Source organism: Podarcis gaigeae, assembly GCF_964106915.1.
Source record: "Podarcis gaigeae genome assembly, chromosome: 17".
Taxonomy (NCBI): domain Eukaryota; kingdom Metazoa; phylum Chordata; class Lepidosauria; order Squamata; family Lacertidae; genus Podarcis; species Podarcis gaigeae.
In genome coordinates, this window is record NC_139694.1 from 33,340,315 (window position 1) to 33,363,912 (window position 23,598).

Below are 23,598 nucleotides of genomic sequence, written 5' to 3' on the forward strand. Positions count from 1 at the left end.
ACCAGTGTCCTGGAAAAATGTTAAGTACCAGCCTTGAGTTTATTCCCTCATACCACATCCCCTCCACCGACTGGACAAACTCCCTCAATTCTTTCCTCTTCCCACTTCCTGTATTGAAAGGTGCTTTTTCCACATCCATATTGACTAATTTGCTCATCTTCATCCGTGAACTCTGCACTGTTCTGTGCTTGGCAGAAGTGGTTCTATGGGTGGGGTGGAGCTGCTACACTAGTTTTCCAGTAGGTGGGTCGCTGTTGTTTAGTGGGCCAGGCAGTGGGGAGACCAACATGGTGCAATCAGTGTTTAGCATGCCACCCTCTGCTTGCCAGGCTCTCCTTCCTATGTTTACTGACATGTCCATGTTGCATCAGTAACACCTGAAAAAGCCCCACAGTGACCACACCACAAATAGCGTTTTGTGATCACTTCACTCAAAATTACTGCATGGTTGCCTATTTGATTGTGTTCTAACTTGTCTCAGCCCGATCCTGCCATTTCATTTTGCTATACTTCCTAGACCCTGCACATAAATGTGACTGTCATACAGCTGATGTGTGAGCATAGCCACTCTTAAGGAATTATCACTTAATCCTTAGCTACTCATAGGTGGACACATTTGTGTTAGAAATGAAAAGCAGGTAGTCTTTTTATTTAGGGAAACCCTATTACTAAGGAGTCCTTAGAAATCTAAAGTCTACTTTAACTCCTGCTTCTTTCTCTTTCTACCAAAAAGGTTTCAAGCTTGGCAGAGAAGTTGGAAGAAAGCATGTTCCCTGTCTATGATCATCATAACAAGCTCATTCAAGATAAAATCCAAGAGCTTTACCAGATCATGGAGAGGATCAAACAAATTGAAACAGAGCTCAGGAAGGTCTGTCACACTGTGGAGATGTTATATAAAGACCTGTGTGAGCAGTCTGAATTGTGATTGCATGGAGAGAGAAAAAGTCGGGGAATATTGTTACATGTCCTTTTCCATCACTGGTGAATGTAATGGATATATACTTACTTGGTACCCCAAGCCCCTGTAACCTGAGTTCTGACTGTTTTTGTTGTTCTGAATTTGTTACTTGTTTTAAAAATACTTTTAAAAATAATGAAGGTAGGGAAAGGAAGAACGTATTTAAACAGAAAGGAAAATTGAATCCCAGTTATCAGGATCAAACTAGACATGTTCATATTATATAGCAGATTTTTGTTAAATGGCTAAAGTAGAAGGGTGGGGTAGCAGGATTGGGACCACTGAATGGCAGGAGGGTGCATTTACTCCTTTGCCCATGCCACAGGCCTGGCTGGGCCTATCTCACACACCTGTTACATCACAACTGGTATCATGGGAGGTGGGATTCCTATCACAACACAGTAGGAACAAAGAGTTAAAGGCTCCTCCCCTTCATTTAATAAAAAAAATCAACTACAAAACCAAACTATGCAACAGATATCACATTTGGCTCTCAGTAAGCAAATTTCAGGCACTTTGTTTGTCATTCTTTGCTTGTGTGTACGAGTCGAATTATTCCAGGATGAAAACTCAATAAAATTGGAAATATATTGGCATGAAAAACTATACTTTATTTTTGTTTTACAGAAGAGTTTGAACTACTGCCATTATGTCTTAAGGAACTATAAATATAACAAAATGGCTTGAAAAGATACTGACTAAAACAGAATGAAGGGAAACATGGTCCCCGATTTCTGTCTCCTGCTTCCATTTTGTCATCATTGAGCTATTTCAACAGGACATTTTTTTAAAAGGGTGCTGAACTATTCAGTTGTCTGGTCATGATGGCTTATTAATTATGCTACTACTGCTAATCATTTCTGCAAGTTTTGCACCAGAGCATGCATTGCAATTAAGCCAGGGATTTTTGTTACCACCAAGATAATGATATACTCCTTGCAAAGACAATTTAGGGTACTGAAGATATCCAACACTATCTCATTTGATATGCAGGGCTGGTCCAAAACATTTTGCTGAAAACAGGATGGATGGACTGGAAGTTGTTATTAAAATCAATACCGATGATGGGACAGCATCCTCCACTACATGCAAAGATAGCAAACTAACTTAAGGAGTGAAAGGCAGGCTGCATGGCATGCACACCTGTCCCATGATCTTGCCACTGCTCCCTGCATTTTCTTGAATTCAAGTTACACTAGAGGCTCAGGTGGCCTCAGTGGCTAGTAGTTCCTTTTTTTCAACTCCAGCTGCCGCAACAGCTCCAGCCCCTTTTGGACAGAAATGATTTGGCTACTGTACTGCAGGCTCTGGTAACTTCCAGATCAAAGTACTGCAATGTTTTTTTCATGGGGCTGCCCTTAAAGATGACTCAGAAACTTCATCTGTTTCAAAGTGCATTGGCCAGATTACTGGCTGGGGTTCCATTTAGAATTCATGTAACCCGTTTTAAAACAGGTGCATTAGTTGCTGTCATATACTATATTGATATAATTGAATATAAATTAGTCAATGCCTGGCAAATATTCAGAGAAGATCTATAAGATATTTGACATCATAATTAACCAAGGAGAGCTTTGTTTCAGCTCTAAAACGCCTGGGATAGAATTGGTATTCAGGATCACTATTGAAATTGAACTTGCTAATTTAAGTATGCATGCTAATTGGTTTAATTTATCATGGACCTATCCAAAAAGTTATTGCTTCCTTGGGTGTGGCAGTGACAGCTTAAGATCTTATGTTCATGTTTTACACTGGCCTGGAAGCATGTTGATTTGAGAGTAAATAGTGCTCAATTCATTCTGAAGTTAACCAGTTGGTATACAGATTATATTCAGCAGAGTTGTTTTTAAGGTAAACTCAGCCAACTTCCATTCAGAGACACTTTCACAATCAGCTGCTGCCACTGCTTGCAACCTAGTTTTAAAATTATTTCTTATATTTAAAATATGCTGTTTTTCTATTAAAAATATCCAACACAAACTGCAATAAAAAGAATCAACTGAAGGTAATAAAAGCACACTGAGAAATTTAAAAAGCAGCGGCAGCATTCAGTTTATTTGTACCTGGAATTGCTATGCTTGGCTTCACACTCTTCAGAGAATCCAGAAGACATCACTGCCAGCCTGTTGCATCGTTTTCTTTGTATTACTCCTGTTGTCATCTTATTTTAGGTACAAGGCAATTGCCAGCCTGTCCACAGTGGATTGACAATACATTATTAAGACTTTCCAGGCCTCTCTACCTTTAATTAGAAGCTTCCTGCTTGTTCGTTTTGCGTCTTTTTAGGTGCTGCAGCAGCAATACTAATGAATCAGCCCCATAACTGCTCCCGTCTGTCAGTTCCTCTTTCCTTCAAGGGGGCCATTAAATATCCTAGCCCATAGGAAACTACTGAGCAATTCTGGGGTCAGTTCATCAGTATGCTATTGTGTAAAGCAGGAAACAATCAGAAAAGATCCCACTTTATAAAAGGATCTTGGCCCTGGAGACATGCCAAGATTATATATTGTGTTGTTGTTATCAAGAGTTGCAAGGAATCATCATTTTAATTTTATTTCTAGAGTGTTTCTGAAAACATGGTGTAGTATGGAAGAACCTGAGGTCAGCCTCTAAGCCCCACCCATTGTAATGTGGCTATAGAACGCAGGTGCTAAAAACAGCTAAAAACTTCCAGCACATCCCCACTTAAACTTCCTGAATTTCACCCCACAACAACAGGGATTATGTAACACATAAAGAATGCAAAGTGGCAGGCGGGCAGAGGCCTCTGGCAAGGCTCCACCCCACTTTGGAGTGATGCTGTGGCTGGGACCACAAACTTGACCAAAGTTGAGTCACTTAAATGTTTCCCATACTGTGCAGGAGCTACTCACAGAAAGACATCCCCATACAGCTGATGGAACATTTAAGGGACACCTTCAGGGGAGGAGAGGGGAGTGGTGACAAGGGAAAGATGATGCATGAGGTCAGTGCAGTGGAAACATGCCAGGAGCACCGATTGGCTCTGCCAGTGCGATTCCACCATGCCAACCTCACTGCCACCTCAGCCCTTCCCCTCTCCATCCTGTTAGGCAGTAGCCACTTAGCTGGAAGGAGGCCAGGTGATTGGGGCAGCCCCAACACTGTCTGCTACTGTCCAAACCGTTTGAAATTAGCTTTAGATTGCTATTGGTCACCTGCCCGATAAAAATGGCGCATCAGGTCTTCACATACATATATCTACTGTGGAAAATCCACCAAATTCAATTTATTCTTTAAGAAAAAGCTCACATGAGAATCACAAGTTCAACCCTAGCTGAGCTCAACATAAGAAACAATCTGCTCAAATGTCAGTCCTTGTTTAACAAATGGGTACTGAGGCACTGAAAGGCAGCAGCTTGATCAAGGTCGCATGACAGGACGAATGCAAAGTGGACAGCAAGTTGTAATTCCCACTCTTAGTGCTTAGTAACCTCAAGGGCTGCATTCAAAAGAACAGTAAATCATTAAAATGGCAGATAATCTGCAGTTATGGACACCTAATAAGCAACCAAGGCTATTGTCCTGGCTGGGTCCTGTGGCAGCAGAGAGCTTTTCATAGCATGACTGTTTGGCACAGTTACGTGCCAAAACAGTTTGCCTCCTAGACAATTTGGCAATGTTTGAACTGTGCAATTCCTCTATATTGCAACTTTCTATGCTTGCCATTACGTTCCCTACTACCCAATGAAAGGATAATTCAAGTCTTAATGATGTGCTCCTTTGCCATCTTAATGCTCTTTATCTCGATGCCTCCTGGTGGAGAAGTAAGTATTCTGTAGTGCCTGGTTTTGGTACGGCTTCAAATTCATGACAAATAATTGAGCTGAGCTGAAGAAACATATTTGTTTAGAGTCCAGTCAGCAGCAATAGCTTTTAAAACCGTTGTGGCTTCTCCAAACCCCACTGCATTTGAGCCATGAGCAGCAAAGAGGAACCCTGCAGAAATGCATTCAGTTGCTGACGGTAAAGGCCTGAAGTCCAGTGATAGCTCTCCCAAGGATGAGCGCATGGATGTCATGGGTCCCTGGGGAAAAAACAAAAGTAAGCAGTCTGAAAAAGTGGGCTTCCAAGTTTGATCCCTGGCATCCCTAGGTAGGGCGGAAAAGACCTGTTTCAAATCCCAGAGAGACACCATTAGTGTAGACCCGTAGTTCCCACAGGGGGGCAATTTGATTTTTAAGGGGGGGGTGCAATTTGAGAATGAGTTAGACAATGTTAATGGCCTTTTAGGCTTCCTCCACATGAACAGGAGTTCACTTTTTGAATAATAAGAATTATATGTCACAGGGGGGAGTGCATCAGGATTTTAGAGATGCTTAGGTGGGGCATGGCCAAAAAAAGGTTGGGAACAACTGGTGTAGACAATACAGATCTAAACAGACCAATGAACAGACCATCACAGACTCTTTGCATGTGGTCTGATATTTCTCTAGTGGCTTGGACAGGGGCCTCTCTGCAGTGGTTCTCATGTCGCTTGAGTAATGTTAGAATAGTTCCAACACTCCATGGATTTCCTTGATCCACTTTGTAGGGGGAAGGATTTGTATGGTGGTGTATGGCTTGGCAAGTTTCATACAGTATGTACCAAACAAATGGTGCCCTTAAGGGATACATCCAATAAAGAAAAAGGAAAGGAAAAGAAGATGGCTGTCCTTATGCTACAACCTTGCTAACAGTTCTTTTCCAATCCTCCGTATTTATTTTTTGATCCTAACAGAAGTTCCTCAAAACTGTGATCTTGCAGGAAGAAAGCCAGGAAACCAATTTACCTTCATATGTGTTGACAGCCTCCAGGTTCATGACGTGCCTGATAACATGGTACTCGTCAGCAATTCCATTGCCCCCCAGCATGTCACGGGCTTGCCGGGCAATCTCCAGAGCCTTCCCGCAGGAATTCCGCTTCAGCATGGAGATCATCTCAGGGGTTGCTCTGGGAACACAGAGGAGATAACAGAATAGAGCAGGGAATTGGAAGATGGTTGGGAGCTTCTCTTTTAAAACCCCAAAAAGGACAATGCTTAACATGTTGTTAGGGACAATATTTGTGATTTTTTTTATTTAAAAGGGAGAAACAGGAGATAAGGGAGGGGTGCAGGGCAACAATTAATTCTACCACCTCAGGACATCACCACTTAATCCCTAACTTGTTCACCCTGGAAATATATGCATGTATTTTGAAATGCAATGAGTGCTCCTTATCCACAAACCAATCCCATACTTCTTCCAGTGAGCAAAACCCCTTAGGAGGAGAAAGATCAACCAAGTTCCCCTGCAGGCCCCCCGGAACTCTCACTGCAGCAAGAACCAATTTTCTGCTTCCATTCATGCACACACTTACTTGTTTTCGTCTTTCAGGCGTCCCAGTTGTAGGCAAGCTTGTAAGCCAATAGTGATCTCTGTGAGCATGTCGGCCAGCTTCTTCTGGACAAGCTGGTTTCTTGCAAGGGGGACTTTAAACTGGGACCTACGAGACACCATTGGATGGCAAGGTGAAGTTGCTTTCCACTATTATACAGCTAGAGTTACAGAGTTGTAAAGATGGCTTTGGGAATGCCTGCCAAACACGAGGAACTCGAGAAACAAGTGATATGGAAGTATTATACACCCATATGATATCTGCAGAAATCTGACACCCCCTCCCCACCTCTTGAAACAGTACCTCTCCAAGGTGTACTGTCTGGCAGTTTGCATACAGAATTCAGCAGCTCCCAGCGCTCCCCAAGCGATGCCATAGCGGGCATTGTTCAAGCAGCCAAAGGGACCCTGTGGGAAGAGATTCAGGTAAGATATTGACCAGGGTTCCCTCAGTTCTCCTGCTCAGACTCCCTATGGATTAGCTTCTGGAACTCTAGATCTGAATGGAGCAACAGTGAGGGCAGTCCATAATGTTTGCCACCTTTTCAGATTTTTCATTTCCCCGGCTTTAGTCCTGTAAAATCAGTGTTAGTTTTTGGGGTGGGGAAAGGGGGTTGAAATGTGAAGGATATTCTCCACCGATAGCCATGGAAATGTATGCAAGAGATCTTCCAAATCAGTCGTCTTCCTATATGGAACTTCCCTCTTCTGACCTGATTTTTTTGAGGGGATGTTTCCCCATATTTATTGCAAACATTAGATCAACATATCTGTTAACTTACAGTTTTTCATTTGAAATGCCTTGATCGAGCCTAACATTTTGCTAAATTTGGAATGGGTTTTAATCCTGCCTGTTAAGAATAGGTTTGTGTTTTAGATTTTTCTTTGCTTTTTCTTATATGCTGGTTTCAGTGTATGTGTTTGTAAGCTGCTTTGAGTTACCTTGGTAAAAATAATAATCAACCAATAAGTTTAATGAATAATAATTTTAAAAATGCACTGGACTACCACCACCCATATCCAATAAATAAAAATCTGTTGTGCCCACTATGACACCCCATAACATATTTAAACACCTGGAATATGTCACTCTATTTATTAGTATAAACTCAGTCCTCATGGATCAGACCAAAGGCTAACCCAGGCTTCCTCAACCTCAGCCCTCCAGATGTTTTGAGACTACAATTCCCATCATCCCTGACCACTGGTCCTGCTAGCTAGGGGCTAGCTAGGCCAAAAACATCTGGAGGGCAAAGGTTGAGGAAGCCTGAGCTAACCAAATGCCTATGGAGAGCCTAAAATTAGGAAATAACTGCAACAGCCCACTCCCACTGTTGTTCTCCAGTAACTGGTGTCTTTGAGGTAGCTTACAGTCATCATGACAATAAGCCATTGAAAGAGCAACCACCCATGAATTTGTCTAATTACAGTCATCTAAGTTAGAGGCCATCACCGCATCTTATGATAACAAATCCCAAAGATAACACTGTGTGAAGATGGGGTGGCCCTTTTGCAGTGTGTTCAAGAATGCAGTGGGTGATACTGATTCTGGTTTGCCACTGGGGTGGGGTTTGTGAGGGAAGGTTCAATGCTAGTGCCCTGCCCAATATATCTTCTGGAAGGCAGAATCAAAGTAACCATGAACAGGAAGGGATCTTACAGCAAGTCCGGAAACATGGGGCAGCAGGTTTTCTTCAGGCACCTCCACATCCTCCATAACAATCATCCCCGTGACAGAGGCTCGCAGCGAAAACTTGCCCTCGATCTTTGGAGTGGAGAGACCCTTCATTCCACGTTCCAAGAGGAAACCCCGCACTTTGCCATCCTCACACACAGCCCACACCACACAAAGATCGGCCACTGGAGAATTGGTGATCCTGAGAGGACAGAAAGCAGGTGTCAGATGTTTGGGTACACCACCCAGAGCAGGTCTTACAGAATGCCAAAGATTCTGGTCAACTAAATCTCAACCTAGGAGGCCAAAGGGGCCACTCAACAGGGAAAGCTAACGCATGGAGACTATTCTCCAGGATGGGTAGCAGAGCTGAGTTGGGTATCCAGCCTTCCCCAGAAAGCAATGTCTGTCTGAAGCCAGCTGTATAAGGCAATATTTCCTCATACAGTGGTACCTCTGGTTACAGATGCTTCAGGTTACAGACTCCGCTAACCCAGAAATAGTGTCTCGGGTTAAAAACTTTGCTTCAGGATGAGAACAGAAATCGTGTGGCGGTGGCACAGCAGCAGCGGGAGGCCCCATTAGCTAAAGTGGTGCTTCAGGTTAAGAACAGTTTCAGGTTAAGAACGGACCTCCAGAACAAATGAAGTTCTTAACCTGAGTTACCACTGAACTGGTATTTAAATCTTCTGATAAATCTAGACTGCTGCTGTTGCCTGCAGTCTGCTCTGGGTAACTCCCCTGCCCGCTTGAGCACCATGACAGCTGCAGAGCTCACCAGGTCTTGGTGCCGTTGAGTGTGTAGGTCTTTCTGGAGGGGTTGTATTTGGCCCGGGTCTCCATGCCACCAGGATCACTCCCATGGTTGGGCTCCGTTAGCCCAAAACAGCCCAGCAACTCTCCCTTGGCTGTGGGGAGAAAAACATGATGAGCTACAGCTGCTCCCTTTCCCTCTCTGCTGTCGAGTCTCATGATTCCGCCCACATCACTTTTCTGAAGACTGCGAGTGGACTGAAACCGCCACAGACTTTTCTGAAAGAATGAATACAGTAGTCGGAAAATCTGTCAGTTCCTGGATCTCAGCATTTACAGCAGAAACCATACAATTTCTAATCAGAAGGAAGGCTTATTGAACTGAATGGGGCTTACGTCCAGGTAAGTGGGGTTAGGACTGAAGCCTAAGTTACCAGTTAAGTAAAAGACAATGAAGGCAAAAGAAAAACAGGCCACAATCTAGAAATGCAACTAAATTCTGATCTCTCACAACCAGCATCTGAACCCTACTCACTCACCCAGCCTTGGCAAGTATTTTTGCCTCTGATCTTCTGTCCCATATGCATATATAGGGTGCATCACCAAAGATGATTGTACACTCATGACCGAACGGTAACTGCTGTCCACTCTCTCAATCTCCCTTGCCAGGAGTCCATATGCCACGTAGGTGGTTCCTGCACAGCCATAGCCTAAGAGAAGCAGATGCACAGATTTAGCAAGCGAGCCATGAGTTCAAAGCGCACCTTGCGCCAACATCCTGACAAAACTCCTGACAAGGTTTGTGGGGGCAGTGGGGGGTGTACAAAAGGAGAACAATGTTATTGCAGTTTAGGGACTGCAATGCCTCAGAGTTGCTTATTTTTCCCCTTTAAAAAACACCAATATTTTATGCAGCTGTACTGTATATTTATAAGGGACGTGGGCGGCGCTGTGGGTTAAACCACAGAGCCTAGGGCTTGCTGATCAGAAGGTTGGCGGTTTGAATCCTCGTGACGGGGTGAGCTCCCATTGCTCGGTCCCTGCTCCTGCCAACCTAGCAGTTCAAAAGCATGTTAAAGTGCAAGTAGATAAATAGGTACCACTCTGGCAGGAAGGTAAACAGTGTTTCCGTGTGCTGCTCTGGTTCGCCAGAAACAGCTTAGTCATGCTGGCCACATGACCCGGAAGCTGTACACCAGCTCCCTCGGCCAATAAAGCAAGATGAGCACTGCAACCCCAGAGTCGGCCACAACTGGACCTAATGGTGAGGGGGTCCCTTTACCTTTACCTTACTGTATATTTATAAAGCAGCATGCAAACAACATAAAGCAAATACATTTTCAACCAGTTTTAGAACAGCAAAAATGTTTCACTAGCTCACTAAAAATAATGAGCCCCAACACTTCAAAAGTAATTAAATGATCAGCAGCTACAGGGCTCCATAAACGCCAATTTGTTTTGTTTTTTTTAGAAAGGAGGATAACATCATCATCATCACATCAACAGGAGCACAACCAGATCACACCAGCCATTTCTTCAGACACTATAAAAGAGCCACATGGCATTACCTCTGATAGTAGGGCCCAGGACACCCAGTTCCCCCATTTCTGACACAATTTCCCGGTGAAAGACTGCAAAAATAGAGAAGGAAAGGAATTAAGGGAGAATGGAAAATATAGATAGCAAAACTGTAGGCAGAACCTGCTATGAGTACTACATCTTCATGCTTCTTTTCTGGCCCACAGACCCCTGGTCTTCAATGCTATGTCTAATAGCATGGGAGTGATGCAATGACCGTTTCTAAATTGCTACTAGTAGCGCATGAAGGATGGTCGGCACATGAAGTGTGGGAACCCCTTTAAAGCAACTGTTCTACAGGCTTCTGCCATAAGTACAAAATGGCTTAGAGCCACACAAAGGCCGCACCACCCAAATGCAGCATTTATTATATTATAACAGATACAACACTTGAAGGTCGTGCAAGATGCTCTACAAAAAAAAAAAAATCAACACAAATTCAACAAAATGATTAAAAACTTAACAAAAACAACAAAAAAACCCTGAAAAATATTTAATTCCTGGAGCCTTCACGGGTGATAAGCCAGTCTCATTTTTGGTGTTGATCCAAAACACACAGCAGGGATCATGGATCCTTTCAGGGCCCCATCAAATCAGCCCATTAAATTAGTAACTCTGTGGTTAGCTATTAAACACACTGGCACATTCATGTGGAAGATGAAACAAGCCATTCCCCACCTTTAGGGAAGGGGCAGTATCCTGCACCAACTCACATAGCACAAAGTACCAGGCTACAAGTACTCAATAAATACTTTAAAAACAAACAAACCATACCTTCCTTTCGGTTGGCCATGAGGATCCTGGGCATTAACTTTTCCTGGCAATAGGTGCGAAATGAGTCGCGAATCATTATTTCTTCCGGAGACAGGAGCCTCTCCAGCTGCAAGGCATCTCGCCAGTCAAACTGGGCTCTTGGGCCTGGAGAAGAAAGACAGAAAGCTCAGCTCAAAGAAGTTATCTCGCCGCTGGTGGCAGGGGGCAGGTACCAGTAAGAAAAGTCCTTCCCCTAACACTTTTAACCGCTGAGCTCACAGCTGCCTATTTGGGGAGAGATCACAACAAATAAACACTTCATTGCGGCACAGCCTACATCTGAAGCAGCAATGTGGTGCCATCCCAGATGTTGTTGGACAACATCTCCCACCTCCCTTGAACGTTGGCTGTGCTGGCTGGGGGATGGTGGAGTTGGAGTTGAGCAGGAACATCTGGCTATCCCTGGTATACACAATAACCTGGCAGCAAGTCCCACTGAATTCAGTGCAGCTTACTTCTAAGCAGACATGCATAGTATTGTTCTGTTAAAGTTGCTGACAGCTGTAATCATGGTAGCATCTTCAGGTAATGGCTTGCATCTTCCATAAATGCTGAGCATAACAAGGACAGGATATCTGGGCTCTACCACTGACCAAAATACAGTGACAAAGCAGGCTTTTAACAGTTGCTGACCTCCTATGACAGTGGTGGCGAACCTTTTGGAGACCGAGTGCCCAAAGTGCAACCCAAAACCTACTAATTTATTGCGAAGTCCCAACACGGCAATTTAATATGGGATAATAAATAATATACCGTAATAAAATGAGCTGGGGGGGCTTCCCTGAGTCGTTGAGCTTTTGGGGGTATTGCCCAGAGTCTTTTGGGGGGGAATTGCCAAGACTTGCAGAGCTTTTGGGGCGGGGGCTTGAATCACAGTTTTTTTGGGGGGGGGAGCAAAACACTCACATGCATTATAAACACTTCCTGTGGCACTTGGAGCAGAAACAACACATAGAGCTTGGGGGGGGGGCATTGCCCAGAGTTTTTTGGGGGGGATTGCCAAGACTAGCAGAGCTTTTTTGGGCAGCTTGGATCACAGTTGTTTTTTTTTGGGGGGGGGGGGAGAAAAACACACACTGGCAAGTGCTCAAGGATAGCAGGCAGCAACCAATCAAGCAACGAAAACCCTTGACAAAGCCACCAATCACAGAAACTACAGCCTGCTGGCTGCAAAAAAATCCCACCAATCGTGGGGGTGAGGGGCAGGGAGACTGGAATACACCTGTTTTGCAAACTGCCTCTAAGCTGCTGCAGCGGGGTGGGAGCAGTTTACTCATGAGGAGGCGTGGGGGGAAGCTGCTGCCCAATTTGAAAACCCCAAACAACGGCACTGTGATGGCGCATGCGAACAGAAAGGTCTCTGCGTGCCCACTCTGGCACCATAGGTTTGCCACCACTGTCCTATGAGAACTATGAGTTCATCTTTCTAAAGAGACCCAACAGGTCCACATGGGATGATACACAGTTGGGTGAAGGGGAGAGCAGGGTAATCAAAACTCAGGGAGTTCAGTTAGCGAGATGCTGTTATTTTATACAGTAGCACTGGAAGACGGGTGCACAGGGCCTACCAAACAGTAATTCTTAAGTGGAGCAGGACTGAGAGAAGGGAGGAACATTGCAGGAAATGACGCGGTGGCTGGAAGTCCAAATATGGAGCTTTAAATCAAAGGTCATCCCATTCCACAAGCCAACTGAAACATGCATACCTTTCTCTTCTCTCCCAGAGGGCCTTGCTTCTTTTTCTGCAATATAAGCAACAATTATAATGCAATTTCCCAGCACAGTGAACCCCTCCACCCCCAGCCCCCAGACGCAATAATGTAGGTTTGTAAGACAACTTGTCACTCTCAGCCCTGAAAGCAGCTAAGAGAGGCCACCATCTTCAGGACTCGGCCCTCTCCAACACAATCTGCCCTGTACAGCTTCGGGCCAAAATTAAGATTTAAAAGGGGTCTGGGTGGCAGCTGCATTTTTTTTTCCCCTGGGAGGGAAAAGAAATGAGCGGACATTATTATCTCTCCCACCTTCCCCTCAATATTGCACCCGTTCAGGTATCCCTTTTAGCACAAGTTGCCCACTTACCCTTTTGCACAGCTGAGCTGGTGGCCTGTGCACGGACCTCGCACGGGCCTGTCACACAACGGCTGCATTGCAAAAGCCTCCTGGCAGGTAACCTCAGCGCCATCAGGACGAGTTCCTGAAGGAGGTTGGTGAAATAAGATTGTAAGGCCACAAGTTCTGGAGGGCTCCCTGCCAATTGCAGCATTACCTCTCGCCATGCTGACAGATTAAAAGCAGGCAATGGTGCTAGCTGACCATTCCATTCCCAAATAAGACATCTTTGGGCAGGCTTACCCCTAACGCCAATAACATGCCCAAAAGTAAGTGGCTGAAACGCCTGATGCAATGAGGAAAGATCTTCTGTTCTCAGTTTGGGGAGAGGAAGGAGGCCTGGATGGGTCTCTCTCGCGCAACCAACCCAAACAAACGCACGGAGCTCAGCAAAGAAGGGCCCAGCCAGGCCACGGTTAGCATGGAGCCCCCCAGAAGAGGAATCCCGCCCTCCCGTTCTGCCATTGCAAATGCACAGTCAACAAGGTTGCCGCTTTTCACCTCGGCTTAGCGCGGCGCTCTTGTTCTGTGAGCTCGCAAAGCGGCGGCAAGCAAGCAGCAAGGTCGCCTCGCGTCCCCTCCAGGTTCACTACAAACACCTTCTTAGGCCAAAATGCTGCTGCTGCTGCTGCTGCTGCCTTGTCTTCCGGGCGGCGGGAGAGGGAGGGCTTCTCCGCCATTGGCCCAGCAGAGGAGGCGTTTGCTCGCGACGCCGCCTTGCTTTGCCCGCCTGGGCAGGAGGAGGAGGAGGAGGAGGAGGCGGGCGCGCTGCCAGCCTCGCTTGCATCTCCTGCCAAATCGTCTCTGTCTCTCTCTTCACCTGCCACGCAGGAGACTCCGTCCACCTGATGAAGTAGAGCCAGGGGTCAGCAAAGTTTTTCAGCAGGGGGCCGGTCCACTGTCCCTCAGACCTTGTGGGGGGCCGGACTATATTTTTTTTTTGGGGGGGGGGAATGAAGAAGAATTTGGATTTGATATCCCGCTTTATCATGAACGAATTCCTATGCCCCACAAATAACCCAGAGATGCATGTTAAATAAAAGGACACATTATGCTCGTGTAAAAACACCAGGCAGGCCCCACAAATAACCCAGAGAGGCATTTTAAATAAGAGGACACATTCTACTCATGTAAAAACATGCTGATTCCTGGACCGTCCGCGGGCTGGATTTAGAAGACGATTGTGCTGGATCTGGCCCCCGGGCCCTAGTTTGCCTACCCATGAAGTAGACTCTCAGTAACAAATTTGCTTGTCTTTAAGGTGGCTCCTCATTTGTGGAATGATCTCCTTGGGCAACCGTAGCTGCCACCCCTGATATCTGAGCTGAATCCCCACCCCAAAGAGAGGTCCCTCCTCACACTGCCCCACAGGGGCCTGGGAAGCACCTCCTGGCCAGCCCCAGAGGCACCATTCGCCTGGGGAGCTTGTAGCCAGGGCTGCTGCAACAAACAGCTGTGCAAGCCTTTGGGAGGCCGAGATGGGAGAGGGCATCAGAGGAGGGAAGGAAAGAAGGAAGGACATAGTGCAGTGTTGCCCGCGGCACCCCTGAGCACCTTTCAACGCACCCCAGGGTGCCACAGCACACTGGTTGAAAACCCTGGTTCTAAGGCCTTTCAAATGCATTTGTAAGGGGTTATTGATTTTTTTTTGTTTTATTATGTATTTTGTGCTTTTATTTTGTATTTTTATGCTGCGAGCTGCCGAGATCTTCGAATGAAGGACAGTATATCAATTTAAAACAAACAAACAAATACCCATAAATAAGTTACAGGTAGGAAGCCGTGTTGGTCTGCCGTAGTCGAAACAAAATAAAACAAATCCTTCCAATAGCACCTTAGAGACCAATTAAGTTTGTTATTGGTATGAGCTTTTGTGTGCATGCACACTTATTCAGATACACTGAAACAGAAGTCCCCAGACCATTATACTGTATATAGTGAGAGGGTGGGGAGGGGTATTACTCAGAAGGGTGGTGGGAATGGGTGATTGGCTGATGGGTGTGGTAAACCTGTTAACGACTGCAATTGGTCTTACAGGAAAAAGCAAGGGGTGAGATGGCTAAAAATAGCCATATCATGTATAATGAGATAAGAATCCAATATCTCTATTCAGACCAGGTCTCTGCATGGTTTTAAGTTTGGTAATAAGTTGCAATTCAGCAACTTCTCTTCCCAGTCTATTTCTGAAATTCTTTTGTAATAAGAAAGCTACTTTGAGATCTTGCATGGAATGTCCTGGGAGATTGAAGTGTTCTCCTACTGGTTTCTCTGTCTTGTGATTCCTGATATCAGATTTATGTCCATTTATCCTTTGGCGTAGGATTTGACCTGTTTGTAAAATATAGAGAGCTGAAGGGCACTGTTGGCATTTGATGGCATACACAATGTTAGATTAATTGTCATAGAATCCAGATGGGATTGGTCTGATTTTTTCCCATTCACCTTTCTTTCGTTTCTAGAACAGTCAGTGTTCAGGAGGAGTGGTATTGCTATATTATTTAATTTGGTTTCACATCCTCACTGAAGGCAACAATTGCCACATTTTGCACTGTGGATAACTTTTTTAAAGCACGGGCCGGGAAGTGCATGTGCACTGGGCGCACCCTTTGTGCTGGAAAACGTCATCCCAGCAGCAGCTGACAGTGTGAACCATGGTCCTATTCTGTAGTGTTTGCCAGCATGGCTAATGGTGTGCCCTGATTTCACAATTGCCAGCAATGGGAAGCACCTTGCGCTGACCTCTTCTGCGGTTAGGGCAGGAAGGGATGGGGACAGGGAGGAGGAGATGGTACTGTTCAGCCACCAAGTTACCCGTATTTTTCACTCCATAAGACGCACCAGACCACAAGACGCACCTAGTTTTTGGAGGAGAAAAACAAGAAAAAAAATATTATGAATCTCAGAAGCCAGAACAGCAAGAGGGATCGCTGCGCAGTGAAAGCAGCAATCCCTCTTGCTGTTCTGACTTCTGGGATAGCTGCACAGCCTGCATTCGCTCCATAAGACGCGCACACATTTCCCCTTACTTTTTAGGAGGGAAAAAGTGAGTCTTATAGAGCAAAAAATACGGTATATACCGAAGGTCAGGGGTGGCCCATGCAAAGGTTGAGGTAAAGCCATTTGCTTCAGGTGGCAGGCAGATCTGGCTCTAGCCCTCACCGTGGCATGGCTGCCAGCCCCGCTATGGCTTCTCCCATGCCACCTATTGCCTTCCCCGCTGCCACTGCCCACAGTGGCAAAATGCTTCATGCTGAAGGATGGGCATTTATATCTGGGTCTCCATGATCCTAGTCCAGAGGTAGGCAACCTAAGATCCGGGGACCGGATGTGGCCCAATTGCCTTCTCAATCCAGCCCTCGGACGGTCCAGGAATCAGTGTGTTTTTACTTGAGTAGAATGTGTGCTTTTGTTTAAAATGCATCTCTGGGTTATTTGTGGAGCATAATAATTCATTCATTTTTTTAAAAAAAAATAATAGTCCACACACACACACACACACCCCAGGGTCTGAGGGACAGTGAATCGGCCCCCTGCTGAAAAAGTTTGCTGACCCCTGTAACCTAGTCCAGTACTCTAACCACTGCACCACACTCTCTCTCAAAAGCTGGCCTATTGTTCTCTTGCCAGTGTGGTGTAGTGGTTAAGAGCGGTAGACTCGTATTCTGGTGAACCGGGCTTTCGTCTCCGCTCCTCCACATGCAGCTGTTGGGTGACCTTGGGCCAGTCACACTTCTGTGAAGTCTCTCAGCCCCACTCACCTCACAGAGTGTTTGTTGTGGGGGAGGAAGGGAAAAGGAGTATATTAGCCGCTTTGAGACTCCTTAGGATAGTGATAAAGCGGGATATCAAATCCAAACTCTTCTTCTTCTTGCCCTTAGGATAAAGTTGTATCTAGTTGGGCGAGGCTTTGGCCCATTCATTCCTTCTATCTAGGAGTTTTACTAGCTAGTTGTTTCTATGGCAGCACAGAAGGTGTGGGAGATAACATGTAGGTTTGTTTGTTTTTAAGCCCCAGTTATTACATGAAACAGACATGCCAATAACAAAAATGGAGACATACTCTTTCTCACAAAGTCTATTTCCAAGCATTTATTAGAAGTTCTTTACTACATCCATCTAACTATACCACTTGTAAGTTCTTTGTAAACATTTATTTCATTTCAATCATACTTGCAAAGCAGCCCCTCAGACCCATCTGAGATACGTATTTCTAGGGTCCGTCCTATTCTGCTCACTGTAATTTGTTTTAAACTGGTTTTAATTAAGTTGTTGTAACCCACCCTGGGACCTTATGGTGATGGACAGGTAAGAAATAATAAATAGTAATAATAGTACCGTACCTAATGTGCAGGTAGAGAATGGAGAAACAGTGTCCATGACTAAACTTACATTATATGAGAGCCCCAGAATAATATCAGCTGAGCACAGTGACTCTTGAAAGCAAATTGGGTCCAGAAGATGCATTGAAAGGACCTGGGCTCTGAGACTCCTGGGTAATGTATTGCAGCAGACTAGCATTCCCCTGGAAAGACATTTGCAGGTTGCTTTAAGAGAAAACCAAGATCTTGGATTACCAGCTTGCTCTAGGCTTATATCTGGATGCCTCAGAAGGGCCTGGTAGCAAGCTGTGGTGATATTAAAACTAGCGTGGAGAGTGAGGAGGGATAAATTGCTCCTGTGAGGAGATAAGCCTTGCAGGCAGAGTTATGCTGCCCAACTTCAACATGGTGAGCTCTGAAGATTAAAAAAGACCTGAAGCCCAGCTGAACAGGCTTGAAAGCAAAATAGGGGTTGTTCTGCTCCTAATTCTGCTGACGCTTCAAAGCAGGGATGGGAGATATTCCACAAAGTCGCTTGTTTGGAAAATATCTGAGCCCACGAGCTCCTGAAGAAGAGAAACTCTAGAGCAGGAGAGGGCAATCTCTACCAGTAGCTCACAGATATTAATATAATGAGACGGGGCAGATCTGCAAGGAGAGGAGTGGGTCTCTTAAAGCCAACATGATGGGTATTCCAGGTAGTGTCTTGGGAGGTGTAGCCGGCTTGGCAGTGGCCACGATTGGTGTCCCAGCAGCACTGGGGCAGCAGGCTTCACTGGAGCTGGAATTGTAGCTGGCAAAAATGATGTTGGCAGCGGCCATTGCCAATGGTGGAGGAGTAGCAGCTGGGAGCGCTGTTGCCGCCCTTCAGTCAATTGGTGCTGCTGGGCTGTCCGCTGCTACCACAGCTGCAGTGACAGCTGGTGGAGCACTGCTGGCTGCCATCTTCCCTTAAGAAGAAGACATACATACGCAGAGGCCATATCTACTTGGAAAAGCAGTACTTGGAAAATTATGCTTTGCTGTCAACGACATAACTCACTTGATTTACCTTCAGTAAAATGTGATTTTAATCAATGCTGTTATTCCTATTGGCCAAAATGTGTAAAAACAAATAAAGCTTTGAGAAAATAAGGAGACGGGGTTGTATATTGCCAGAAACTGAGTATAAGCAGTAGGGTTGTAATCCCCCCCTGTATGTCTCTGTGTGTGTGTGTGTGTGAGAGAGAGAGAGAGAGAGAGAGAGAAGCTCTCTGCTGTTAATTGTTGCACAACATGAAGAAAATATTTAGCACACAGTTGCTGCACCTGCATGATGGTCAAATCTGGACGTGTTGATTTTCTGCCTATCAACATATTAAAAGCACACACCAGTCTTCAGCAAGGAGAAAAAGGAGGAGATATTCATTCATAGCACTGGCATTCTCCATTATACCTCAGGCTAGCCCTTATCACTCCTCAGTTGCCAGGCTGAGTGGAAAATGATACCATTTATCTACATGTATACAGAATTGCTGATAAACATCTGTACCCAGCAAGCACATCTATTTTGGCTAGGCTTTTGCTCAAGTTTAGAGGGCACCACGAAACAAGTTATACACGGGTGAAGTAGCAATTGGCCAAACACCGCAAATCGAAGAGTGTTTGACTTGTTATATAGTAAAGGCTGAGTGGGGTTATGAAAACGAAAGATTGACGATACAGTAAGCCTGCGAATGGGACTGGCAACCTTGGGGTTAAGAATGGAGGGCTCTAAATGCAAATATGAAGAGGGGCATGTGATGGGCACAAGGTAGACCCTGAGAGAGCTGGAAAGGGGTTAGAGAGGGAGGGATAGAAACAGAAGGACTACAAGTAGGATGCTTAACTAGCTAGAGAAGGAGACTTAGAGAATGAGAAAAGCAGGGCAGAGAAAAGCCAGAGCTTACCGGTAACTCTTATTCCAGTGCAAGACAGGAAAACAAAAAGAGACTTATTTGGGGGAAGAGGCTGGTAAATCTTCCCAGGTTCCAGGCTACTCAGGTTTCCTGAATGGCTTTCAACTGAGCACTTGGGCGAGTTTGGATAGTGGGACCCAAAGTTGCCTTTTCCGCAAGTCCCTAACTAAAACGTAAAAAAAGGAAAATAAATAAAGAAAAGGAAAAGCCTGTACAGTGGTACGCTTCAGGTCACATACGCTTCAGGTTACAGACTCCGCTAACCCAGAAATATTACCTCGGGTTAAAAACTTTGCTTCAGGATGAGAACAGAAATTGTGCAGTGGCAGCGCAGCAGCAGCAGGAGGCCCCATTAGCTAAAGTGGTGCTTCAGGTTAAGAACAGTTTCAGGTTAAGAACAGACCTCCAGAAAAAATTAAGTTCTTAACCCGAGGTACCACAGTATCATTGATGGGGCAATGCTATTGGGTGACAGAGAGAAGGTGGAATTGCTCAGCACCTGCTTTTTCCCAAAAGGAAGACTGTGCCCAATCTGATGATGATAGAATAAACCAATTGCCTTCTCAATCCGGCCCGCAGATGGTCCGGGAATCAGCGTGTTTTTACATGAGTAGAATGTGTCCTTTTATTTAAAATGCATCTCTGGATTATTTGTGGGGCATAGGAATTTGTTCATATTTTTTTTCAAAATATAGTCCAGCCCACCACGTGGTCTGAGGGATGGTGGACTGGCCCATCGCTTAAAAAGGTTGCTGACCCCTGTTCTAGAAGCTACACTAAAAGCAGAAAAAAAAACTCTTCTTATGCTTTAATATTAATATCTTTTTCATCTTGAAATACTGCACAGGTACAATTTGGTTTTCTGCTCAAAATGGTGCCAAGCCTCTCCTCGCCCCTCAGTTGTTGCTAGGCTACAGTTTTATTCATCCTTTACCAATACCTGGAGTTGATGTGAGTCCAACAATATATGGAAGATCACAAGTTTCCCACCTCTTGACTTATGCAAACAATGCATAAATATGTGACGCAAAACAATCTTCTATACAGTTTCAGATGCAAAAATTGGCAGGATGAAGAGAGGAGAGGCAGGGCAAATAATGGAAGACCGTGTGGAAAGTGTCATTATCAAATCTGTACATTTAAGAAAGGGTCCCAAAAGGTTAAGCCAAGGTCCCTACTACATTTTGAACTCAGCAGCGTTCTTATGAAGGTGAAATCAACAACATATCTTGTTGTGATACCAAGAAATGCATTGTGGAATAAGCTTTTAATAAATTAGAGTCTATGTAGAAAGTATAATCCTCAGTTACAGGCCTATATGCATGGTGGTAAGGGGCTCTGCCTGTTGTCTTTGTCCATGGAGTTTTCTTGGCAGGGATACTGGAGTGGCTTGCCGGTTCCTCCTCCAGGTGGATCACGTTTGGTCAAAACTCTCCACTATGACCTGTCCATCTTGGGTGGCCCTGCACGGCATAGCTCATAGCTTCTCTGAGTTATTCAAGCCCCTTCGCCACGGCAAGGCAGTGATCCATGAAGGGGTAACAAAGGAACATTTCATACAAAGATTTCCATAATAAAGGACAAAAGTGGAAAGGACCTAACAGAAGCAGAAGACATCAAGAAGAGGTGGCAAGAATACACAGAGGAATTATACCAGAAAGAAATGGATGTCTCGTATACCCCAGATAGTGTGGTTGCTGACCTTGAGCCAGACATCCTGGAAAGTGAAGTCAAATGGGCCTTAGAAAGCACTGCAAATAACAAGGCAAGTGGAAGTGATGGTATTCCAGCTGAACTATTTAAAATTTTAAAAGATGATGCTGTTAAGGTGCTACACGCAATATGCCAGCAAGTTTGGAAAACTCAGCAGTGGCCAGAAGATTGGAGAAGATCAGTCTACATCCCAATCCCAAAGAAGGGCAGTGCCAAAGAATGCTCCAACTACCGCACAATTGCACTCATATCACACGCTAGCAAGGTTATGCTTAAAATTCTACAAGGAAGGCTCAAGCAGTATGTGGACCGAGAACTCCCAGAAGTGCAAGCTGGATTTAGAAGAGGCAGAGGAACCAGAGACCAAATTGCAAACATGCGCTGGATTATGGAGAAAGCTAGAGAGTTCCAGAAAGACATCTACTTCTGCTTCATTGACTATGCAAAAGCCTTTGACTGTGTCGACCACGGCAAACTATGGCAAGTTCTTAAAGAAATGGGAGTGCCAGATCACCTCATCTGTCTCCTGAGAAATCTCTATGTGGGACAAGAAGCTACAGTTAGAACTGGATATGGAACAACTGATTGGTTCAAAATTGGGAAAGGAGTACGACAAGGCTGTATTTTGTCTCCCTGCTTATTTAACTTATATGCAGAATTCATCATGAGAAAGGCTGGGCTGGATGAATCCCTAGCCGGAATTAAGATTGCCGGAAGAAATATCAACAACCTCAGATATGCAGATGACACAACCTTGATGGCAGAAAGTGAGGAGGAATTAAAGAACCTTTTAATGAGGGTGAAAGAGGAGAGCGCAAAATATGGTCTGAAGCTCAACATCAAAAAAACGAAGATCATGGCCACTGGTCCCATCATCTCCTGGCAAATAGAAGGGGAAGAAATGGAGGTAGTGAGAGATTTTACTTTCTTGGGCTCAATGATCACTGCAGATGGTGACAGCAGCCATGAAATTAAAAGACGCCTGCTTCTTGGGAGAAGGGCAATGACAGGCCTAGACAGCATCTTGAGAAGTAGAGACATCACCTTGCCAACAAAGGTTCGTATAGTTAAAGCTATGGTTTTCCCAGTAGTGATGTATGGAAGTGAGAGCTGGACCATAAAGAAGGCTGATCGCCGAAGAATTGATGCTTTTGAATTATGGTGCTGGAGGAGACTCTTGAGAGTCCCATGGACTGCAAGAAGATCAAACCTCTCCATACTGAAGGAAATCAACCCTGAGTGCTCACTGGAAGGACAGATTTTGAAGCTGAGGCTACAGTACTTTGGCCACCTCATGAGAAGAGAAGACTCCCTGGAGAAGACCCTGATGTTGGGAAAGATGGAGGGCACAAGGAGAAGGGGACGGCAGAGGACGAGATGGTTGGATAGTGTTTTCGAGGTTACCAGCATGAGTTTGACCAAACTGCGGAAGGCAGTGGAGGACAGAGGTGCCTGGCGTTCTCTGGTCCATGGGGTCATGAAGAGTCGGACACGACTAAACAACAAGGGGCTCTGCAGAGAGTTAAAAGTAATAAGTAAATATGGGGGATCTTTGGCCCTCCAGGCATTGCTGAATAACAACTTTCATTAGCCCCAGCAAGTGTGGTCAATAGCCCGGGAGGTTGGGAGCTGCAGTTTAGCTTGAGGGCCAAAGGTTCCTCACATCTGCAGTAAAATGAAATACAAAAAGTATAGAGATTAACAATTCAATTAGATCTAGGGCCTATTCAAAATAAGCAAGGAGATCCAGGAAACCGGCAATACAACCACAGTGGCAAAGAAATCATTGTTTCTATTCAGAATCAAATGAATGGAGTTGAACATATTGATAACCAGCAGTTCAGCAGTTTAACCCTATAGTCCCACCTTTAAATTCCTTTGGCCAAGTATGCTCACCTTATTTTGGAATACAAACTGAGAATTCCATATTACTTTCCTCTTGATGAGCCTTAGCAAGTTCCTAGTCTAAGAATAAATTTATTTTTTTGTCAAAAAGGATGCTTTAGTATTTAGAACAGGGAATCCTGGATTCTTACTTTTTTTTTAAGTTATGTGCCTTTATTAAAGCAGGTTACATGCCTCAGGATGTTTCCCTCATTCTTTTCACCTGTGCATTATAAGATTGCTCATTTTTCTATGAGCAAGCCCCATGAAAGTCAATGGGACCTACTTCTGAGTAAACAGGCATGAGGTTGTATTGTAAAGCAAGTTTACTCAGAAGTCTGTGAGTTTGGAACTGCAGCTTTCAGTGGGAGAGAATACAAACTGATACTTTAAAGTGCCTCAACTTTCTTAATTGTTTCAGATGCCTCGGGGTTAATATTTACGCATCCCAAACATAAATTTGTGATTAGTTTGCAG

At 44.8% G+C, this 23,598-nt stretch overlaps 2 protein-coding genes across 9 annotated transcripts in view; one reads left to right on the forward strand and one right to left on the reverse strand.

The window, feature by feature from the left end:
* SYCE2 (synaptonemal complex central element protein 2) overlaps window positions 1-1,564 on the forward strand; it is a 10,186-nt gene extending 8,622 nt beyond the window's left edge. For all 8 annotated transcript variants that reach the window (XM_083719900.1, XM_083719905.1, XM_083719904.1 and 5 more), the window contains exon 4: window positions 734-1,564. In XM_083719900.1, the coding sequence (XP_083576026.1) occupies window positions 734-928 (195 nt within the window). In that variant the 3' untranslated portion in view covers window positions 929-1,564. The remainder of the gene's footprint in view (window positions 1-733) is intronic.
* On the reverse strand, window positions 1,552-14,010 carry GCDH (glutaryl-CoA dehydrogenase). The gene is made up of 12 exons (XM_083719371.1): window positions 13,770-14,010; window positions 13,239-13,353; window positions 12,863-12,898; window positions 11,118-11,261; window positions 10,334-10,396; window positions 9,305-9,475; window positions 8,791-8,920; window positions 7,998-8,214; window positions 6,642-6,745; window positions 6,321-6,446; window positions 5,752-5,912; window positions 1,552-5,006 (listed from the first exon to the last, which is right to left on the reverse strand). Exons 2-12 carry the CDS (start codon window positions 13,339-13,341, stop codon window positions 4,933-4,935), a joined length of 1,329 nt encoding a protein of 442 aa, XP_083575497.1. The 5' UTR covers window positions 13,342-13,353; window positions 13,770-14,010; the 3' UTR covers window positions 1,552-4,932.
* Between the last annotated feature and the right edge of the window lie 9,588 nt (window positions 14,011-23,598).